This window comes from Giraffa tippelskirchi, chromosome X (genome assembly GCF_054371585.1).
Source record: "Giraffa tippelskirchi isolate mGirTip1 chromosome X, T2T-mGirTip1v1.2.pri, whole genome shotgun sequence".
Taxonomy (NCBI): domain Eukaryota; kingdom Metazoa; phylum Chordata; class Mammalia; order Artiodactyla; family Giraffidae; genus Giraffa; species Giraffa tippelskirchi.
The window spans coordinates 51,389,848-51,398,718 of record NC_137289.1 but is presented as its reverse complement, the minus strand read 5'-3'; the positions used below and the strand labels follow the sequence as shown (position 1 = coordinate 51,398,718).

At 48.3% G+C, this 8,871-nt stretch overlaps 1 protein-coding gene across 1 annotated transcript; it reads left to right on the top strand.

Annotated features, from left to right (window-relative positions):
* Nucleotides 1-251: 251 nt before the first annotated feature.
* On the top strand, nt 252-944 carry CLDN2 (claudin 2). Its single transcript, XM_081565384.1, has one exon. The coding sequence runs from the start codon at nt 252-254 to the stop codon at nt 942-944; it is 693 nt and encodes a 230-aa protein (XP_081421510.1).
* Nucleotides 945-8,871: the final 7,927 nt, after the last annotated feature.

Genomic DNA, 8,871 nt, shown 5'->3' with positions numbered 1-8,871 from the left:
GCATCCAGCATTTTCTGGTTTCTCATAAGCTTCTGGTCAATATTTAATCTGGTTTATGGATTTTTTAAGGTCTTCTAGATGCCTTCTTGAGCCTGCTTGTGGCCACCCACAGACACTTGTAAGGAGGAGAGAAGTCGGCCTGGCAGAGACACTGTGAAATGAGGGATTAGAGGCCGGGATCCAAGGAGCCAAAGCTACAGCCAGCAGACAAGGGAGCCTGCCCTGAAGCCGCGTGTGCTGAGAGGTCTGCCATGGCCTCTCTTGGCCTCCAGCTTGTGGGCTACATCCTGGGCCTTCTGGGGCTGTTGGGCACCCTGATTGCCATGCTGCTCCCCAGCTGGCGAACAAGCTCCTATGTTGGTGCCAGCATTGTGACTGCGGTTGGCTTCTCCAAGGGCCTCTGGATGGAGTGTGCAACACACAGCACAGGCATCACCCAGTGTGACATCTACAGCACCATGCTAGGCCTGCCCGCTGACATCCAAGCTGCCCAGGCCATGATGGTGACGTCCAGCGCCATGTCCTCCTTGGCCTGCATTGTCTCTGTGGTGGGCATGAGATGCACAGTCTTCTTCCAGGAGTCTCGAGCCAAAGACAGAGTGGCGGTGGTGGGTGGAGTCTTCTTCATCCTTGGAGGCCTCTTGGGCTTCATCCCTGTTGCCTGGAATCTTCACGGGATCTTGCGAGACTTCTACTCCCCGCTGGTGCCTGACAGCATGAAATTTGAGATCGGAGAGGCTCTTTACTTGGGCATTATTTCCTCCCTGTTCTCCCTGGTAGCTGGAATCTTCCTCTGCTTTTCCTGCTCACCCCAGGGAAATCGCTCCAACTACTACGATGCCTACCAGGCCCAGCCCCTGGCCACTAGGAGCTCTCCAAGGCCTGGTCAAGCGCCCAAAGGCAAGAGTGAGTTTAACTCCTACAGCCTGACAGGGTATGTGTGAAGAACCAGGGGCCAGAGCTGGGGTGGGGGGTGGTGGCTGGGTCTGTGAACACCGGTGGACAGTTCCCCACCCCAGGCCCACAGGTGAGGGATATTGGCACTGGATCGTGTCAGAAGGTGCTGCTGAAGATAGACTGACTTTGGCCACTGGATCAAACAAAGGCAGAAACAGGAGCTGGTGTGACAGCATGCGGGATAAACTGTCAAGACTTTTGCTAAGCCAGACTTTCTGTTTCCATCATCTTGGCTCCCCCCACCCCACCCCCCAGCCTTCAAATACCCAACCTTCAACTCCAACCATCCCGCACCAGAAGTCAGGCCCAGCGTCTCCCCTTTACCCTTTGATTTACCTGGGAGTCCATCCAAAAGCCCACTAAGTATGTCCCACTGACTGACCCTCTCTGTGATCAAAGACCCTTCCTCTTGCTGAGGCTGGCTCTTAGCTCGTTGCTGGGGGATGGCAGTGGGTGCGAAGGGGTGGTGGCTCCTATGGGCATGGCGCTAATCTCCTTTGCAAGCCTCTCTCCAAACAAACTGATTGGCCAGTAATGGGCCCTGGAGCCTCCTCCATCCCACTCTTATGACTCCACATGTCCAGACTGAATGTGTCTAACTGAATGTGTATGAACTGAAATAAAGCCACCCCACTGTACTGAGGGAACAGAGAGCAACTGGGTGGAGGATGAGAGGGCAAGGACCAAAGCTGAGAACCAAAAAAAAACAAAAAACAAAAAATGGCCAGAATCATGGCCCAGGGACATAGCTTCCAGAGAGAGGAAAGCACAAGGAAAGAACAAATGACAGAGCACTCAAGGCAGCAGCAGACTCTGACTGTACCGAGGAGCTCCCTCAAAAGCTACAGCTCCAACTTGGACTGAAGACCCTGTCTCCCTCTGACCTGGCATCCTGCTAACAACAAGGCAAAAGGGCCCACACAATGGTTTCTGTAGGAAAAGGAAACTGGTTTTGTTTAGAAATGGCCTTTGGCTGGGGGTGACAGCATGGGAGCACGGGTGGACACGGGTGGGAACTACAGTGAGTGTTTCTATTGGGCCAGAGAGAGGTAGCCCCCAGGAGAGTCTTCAGACTTAATGGAGAACCAACCTGAAGGCTGAGATCAGGCCCCTGGCGTCTGCCCACAGAGCACAGTAGCACCTCTGAAAGACCACAGCCCCAGGTGGGCCTCCTGTCAGTCACCTTTATGTTCCCCTCACCATCCTTTACCAGACATGGTGGAATTGCTAGAAGGCATCTAAGGGCTCCAGCACAGAGTCATCCTGACCCAGGTGCCGTGGCCCTCATCTGAGTTATAGCTGAACTGCCGCCTGGGATTTTGGTTGAGATGGAAAAGTAGAGGATTCCCAGGCGGACAGTTTCAGCTCCAAGATTTCAAAATGCCCCCTTTCCCCTGGGGGTGGAGGTGGGGGTGACAGTCACAAACAAACCAAAGGCTTGAGCATGACCAACTTCTGACAAACTCCAGTACACTGCCCCAAACCTCAGCGCCAGCAGGAGGGGTCCAGTCATTGTCTGTAACATGTCTTTCACAGTTCTTGCCTGTATTTAAGCTCCTCTCCTAAGCAGGAAGGCCCTCTCTCCTTAGCCAAGTCTTCCTCATGCTTTGAGAAGTCACTTGGCACCACCTCCTTCACTGAGCCTCCTCTGACCACTCCGTCCCTCTCCTACCCCTCCATCCTCCAACCCTCAATGTAAAAAATCACTCTTTGATGCTTATTATTCAGAATTTTTGATGGATAATTATCTTTCCATGTGTATGTAATTGATTTCACAAGTACATTGTAAGCTCTTGAAGGGTAGGATCCATATCTTAGCCATGTGTATATTTCCCAGACTATCTGTAAGAGTGCTGAGCACATAGTAGGTGATCAATAAACACTTGTTGATTGAACAACTGTTTTATTAATTCTAATTAATTCAGACAGGGCAGGTGTGACTGAGGGAACTGGGTGAAGGGGAGGGTAGAATGGAAATTGGCCTTTCTCCCCACTAGGTGAATAGAAAATTCTAGACTTTACTGGAGACATTAAGAAAGCAGGATGTTCTTGCCCCTTCTTAGGGAAACATTAACCTTTTCATAATGTCCAGGGACCCTCCCTTCTTACAAGTTATTTCCTTTAAGTTATTTGTTAAATGCTTGCATAGTTATTCCACTCATCTCTGAACCACCATTATGTGGAAGGTGAAATAGATCAGCAAATCTCCATTTGGCAGATGGAGAAACTAAGGCACATATCAGTAAAAAGATTTTTGCAGGGCCACACTGCTCGTGTAGGTGCCTGAGTCTCCTGACTTCCAAAATAGGACTCTGCCAATCAAACAATATTAACAGCCAGTACCGAAAGCCTGCCAGATGTCGCAAGTTGTCTGAGGAAAACAATGTGTGGCCAGTAAGGTAACAACTGGGGACATATAGGGTCTGCTGGTCTCCCATGAGAGAAATCTGGGTGAGCAGGACAAATTCACTGAGTGAACCACTTGGAACTGCCTGTCCTGCCATGCTGGCCAGTTGGCCAGCCTGGGTCCAGCTAACTGGCCCATTAGGGGGAATGCCAAGCTTACATTTAAATAAGACATGACACCTCAACTCCAATTCCTCTACCTCTGGAGGTGTGGGAGTTTGGAAAGCCAGTGATTTAGCACTGTTCTAACCTCATTGGGAATTAACCAAGTTTGATGTGTAAACATGTTGACTGTGGCAACCCTGACAAGGAGCCCTACAAGACTCAGACTCCCCAGTCCCTAGACCTGGTGGGCCTCAGCACACAGGAGCCTGTTATAAGTCACACTACCCTTGCATTCCTGAGGTGAGCCTTCTTTGTGGGAGAGGCTAGGACCCTACCATCCAATCCCATTTAGAGGGAGTAATGGCAGTGGGGAGAGGGCTCCCTGAACACAAGTTTAATAAGAGGTCATATCTCTGGCCTGGTACCAAGAACCCCAGAGCCCTTGACTGGGGGCTGCCGGAGTTTGGTAAATGGATTAGCCTTGCTGACTCTGCTGGGCTGTGTGTGCTTAGTCACTCAGTCGTGTCCAACTTTTTGTGACCCCACGGACTGTAGCCCACCAAGCTCCTCTGCCCATGGGATTTCCCAGGCAAGAATACTTGAGTGGGTTGCCATTTCCTCCTCCAGGGGATCTTTCTGACCTAAGGGTCGAACCTGCGGCTCCTGCTGCATCCCCTGCATCGTAGGCTGATTCTTTACTGTCTGAGTCAGTGAGTTGCAACCTGATATGGGCTTTGATGACCCACCACCTGGTAGCCAAAGCCCTTTCAGATCCATGATTTCACTGCCTCCTCCAAATACCCGCAATGAAGTAGGTCTTTTACAGGAGACAAAAGGGAGGCCCAAAGAGGTGAGTCAATTCCTTAAAGTCACAGTGTCAGAATCTTAACATAAGCTTGGAAACCCATCCCACGGCAAACCTGGGTCTGAGATTCTGTCTCAGAAGGTGTAAGTGGGCGGCGGCCTGTGATTCTTCAGATTCCTGCCACCTTCCTGCTCCTGTCTTTCACTACAGTATAAGGGCTTTTGAGGAAAATAGGGCACAGAGCTTCCCATCATGTTAGGTTGAGGCTTGTCTGAGAGCTCCTCCTTTCTTTTAATTTGGGAAGATTCTATGGAAGGAGTTAGACATTCATCGTCAACTAGAAAAACTGGGGCAGGCGTGATAAAGAGCAAGTGATCCATTTGGGTGGTTGAGCAAGAAAAGCCTTGCTCTAGCTACTCTAGCTACTTTCCCAGAACTCTGAGTCTGGGTCCAAGTTGAACAGCTTTCAGGTCACCCCATTGCCTTCCGTCATAAAGTAATTTAGATTAGCCACAGACCCAGGGGACAGTGAAGGCCATTGCGTCTATTCCCTGGCCTCACAGTTCTGACCCTTGCACAAGGAGAGATGTTTCTGCCTTCCCTCATTCCTCTGATAATGGTGTGACTCATATTTTCCCCCCTGGGGGCCCTACTGACCCACGGCTATGTGATTATTACTAGGGGAGGAGGAGGCCAAAACTGGCTTCTTGGTGGAAAGACGAACTTCAACTTTCTGAAAGACCTTCATTCAACCAGTCAAACAGCCATCCAGCCAGCTCTCCAGCTGGCAAGCTACCAACCGGCACATACCAACTGCCCTCTTACCTGGTGGCAGGCAATGTGCTGAAGGCTTTGATGGTAACAAGGGTGAACAAGGTAACGTCTGTGCCTAGTAGCAGGTGATACTTGATCTATGGGAGATAAGACATGCACACCCACCTGTGGTACAAGATATAATATGGTCTGTTTTGTGAGAGACAAGGAAAAGTGCCACAAGATAAGGGTATATCAGGGGCTAGTTAAAAATGGTTTGAAAATCCCCTAAATCCCAATCCATAGAAAAGGAGGGTCTGGCACTACTTGAGCTTCTGGGGGAAGGATGTTCAAACAAAGAAAACGGCTTCCTCCAGCTGAAGGACCATAGGGAATAGAGAAGTAGGGGAGAGGGCTATACTAAGGAAGAAACAGGGATATGCCACACAGCTAACCTGCAAGCTCCTTGAGTTTGCCTCACAGGACCCTAAGTGGCTCTAATGGAGAGAGAGACACTGGGGCTCAGCGTCTCCCCTATCATCTCTCTCTCCTGGGCAGGGCTCTGGAAACTGCTGGAAGCCGCAGAGGCAGTGTCCACCCAGGTAACCTGAGGCCTTTGGGCTCTGGACCAGAGGTGAAACATGTCTGTACATGGAAGAAGGGAGAGAGGAGGGGCCCAGTGCTAATGGAAGCCAAATGAGGCCTCGCAGGGTCAACCACTCAGCCCTACGCTCACGGATGTGGGATTCTTTCATGGCTGCAGCTGCCTGCTCTGGGACATGCAGACCCCAGGCTGGAAAGTCCATGTGTTTCCCTTCAGCGGGCTGAAGACCAGCCTTTGCCAAGTCTGGTCTCGAGGCCCCAGCGAGCGGCTCTCAGCTTTGATGAGAATTTCTGTTATCTCAATGGGAAGGTGGGGGGTGAACGTCAAACAGGAAGTCCAGCAGGTTATCTCTCTCTCTTGCCCTAAAACGTGGCTCCCTACATGCTGTGATGCGATCACTGATAAAATATTAACAGGCTGTTATCAGGAACAGCTATACAAAAACTATAATCTGACCACCCCCTCCACCTCATACGACCCACCACCTTCCTGAGAATTGCAGATCAGGAATTCCTAGTTAAAACTTGCCTACAATTCCCTGCTCTAGGCCTCATTTCTCTGTAAGACAAGCAGGAGGTTCTTTGGGCTTAACAAAGCAGGAAGTCACCATACAAGGGCAAACCAGGAGGTGCTGCTTTCCTGTCATCCTGAAAGTCCCATTCTTCCACTACAGCACCCTCACCACCTTATAAGTCACTTCTTAGGAGGGCCTTGAAGAACTTTCTCTTCATAAATAAGGCCTTGTGGAGAAAACCTTGAGAAAACTCACAGGCTTTCAAACAGACATTAGGGAGTGAAATTTGGATATGAAATTAGATGCCAAATGAGTGTGAGTAGTGTGGCAGGCAACCCAGCATTTCACTGGTTAATTCCTTTTCTCCAATAGTACTTTCAGTAGTTGTTTAGTCGCTAAGTCATGTCTGACTCTTTTGCTATCCTCTGGACTGTAGCCAGCAAGGCTCCTCTCGCCATGGGATTTCCCAGGCAAGAATCCTGGAGAGGGTTGCCATTTCCTTCTCCAGGGGATCTTCCTGACCCAGGGATTGAACCTGCATCTCCGCATTGGCAGGTGTATTCTTACCACTGAGCCACCAGGGAAGCCCAGTGCTTGACAGAATTTGACAGAATTTGTGTGGGTTGCTCAGGAAAAAGGCCAGTCACACCAAAAGTACAAAGAGAAGATGCTCTTGACTTGATTTCTGGAATTATACAATGGGATGCAAGAGGATGGATCAGCAACCCCACAAAGGATATCTGAGGATATTGTGAGGACTCTGCTCCCCTGGTTTTAAAGGCACTGAATGCCCTGATTAAAAAGCAAGTATATTTTCTGGGAAGAAACATACATTCAGTCATAGATTAACCATTAACACCATAATTTGCACTAGTTTCTCAGTTTAACCCTTAAAAGAGCCAAAATGAGATGAGGCCAATGAGTTTAAAAAATATAACACTAATTCAGAGACTATGGACACGAATTTAGGGGGCCAGGGATGTCTCTGAGTAACACACACACACCCTTCAACTAAATGATTCAACAGCTTTAAAAATGGAGATGAGGTAGAAATAAAAAAAAAAGAGAGAGAGAAGATGAGAAAGGCAGTGCCATCTTCCCCTTGGCAGTTCCAGACGCACCTCATGTGGTTAATTTTACTCTTCTGTGTGTAATAATAAACCAATATGTTCTCAAGTGTCACTTTCTCACTCCCCAAGAGACTTGCTCAACTCAGCAATGTCTAGAGGGGGTGGTGCAAAGGAGCCAGTGGGAACACTCAAAAGCAGAGGCCAACAATTCCAAGACCTCCTGGAGTGTAAGAATAGGATCTTGGTGGCTGTTTTGGTATCAGGAAAGCTGCCAAGAAACAGCCCTGAGTAAAAACCCAGTCAAGAGGAAATGAGTCTCCACATTGTTTGGAGGCATATTCGTTACATAAGTGAACGATTTCCTGATCATGAGGGCAGTTAAACATTGTGTGGGATTATGGAACTTTCTTCCTTGGACATTACTATTAGTGTGCGCTGGCAGTAGCATTCTCTTATCAAGAGGAAGGAGATGAGACCAATAGTTTTTAAGATAGTAGGGGATAGTGGGAAAATAGCCTGGGCTTTGGGAGCTCTTCAGCTGCATTCTTAGCTGTGTAGCCTTGGGGAGTGAGTGAAAGTCGATCAGTCACGTCTGACTTTGTGACCTCATGGATGGTAGACTGCCAGGTTCCTCTGCCCATGGAATTTTCCAGGCAACAATACTGGAGTGGGTTGCCATTCCCTTCTCCAAGGGATCTTCCCAACCCAGGGATTGAACCCGGGTCTCCTGCGTTGTAGGCAGATTCTTTACCATCTGAGCCACCAGTCACTTTTAATTCTTTACACTTTAGTTTTCTCATCTGTAAATGGGGATTATACCTGCCTCTCAGTGTGGCCATGGCATATAGTAGAACCTCAATAAATGGTTAACTGTATTCTAAGCATCAGTTCAGTCAGTCAGTCAGTTCAGTCGCTCTGAATAGAACAAGTATACTTGGATCCATACACATGTAAGTAAATAGGTGAATAAACAAAGTAGGGGAGGGATAGATCTTTCTTACAGAAGAATTCTAATTAATAAATGTAGAAAGAATAATGGAAATAGATAATCACCAAGAGGCAAACACCACAGTAGTATTTCTTTTAAGCAGGAAACATTGATGGATGCTTAAATTAGTGGCCAAAAGCTTGAGGAGAAACAGGGTAATATCAGAGTCTCAAAGTTCAGTTCTTCAGTTTAGTCACTCAGTTGTGTCCAACTCTTTTCGACCCCAAGGACTGCAGCACGCCAGGCCTCCCTGTCCATCACCAACTGAGTTTACTCAAACTCATGTCCATTGAGTCGGTGATGCCATCCAACCATCTCATCCTTTGTCGTCCCCTTCTCCTCCCGCCATCAGTCTTTCCTAGCATCAGGGTCTTTTCAAATGAGTCAGCTCTTCACATCAGGTGGCCAAAGTATTGGAGTTTCAGATTCAACATTAGTCTTTCCAATGAATATTCAGGACTGATTTCCTTTAGGATGGACTGGTTGGGTCTCCTTGCAATCCAAGGGACTCACAAAAGTCTTCTCCAATACCAAAGTTCAAAAGCATCAATTCTAAGCATATTGGTGACCTAAAAAGTCACAACAAAGTTCACTAAAACGTGTCATGTGTCTTTGGGGATTGGAGACAGACAAAGTACATTTTCTACCACAGATAGGAATCTACATTAA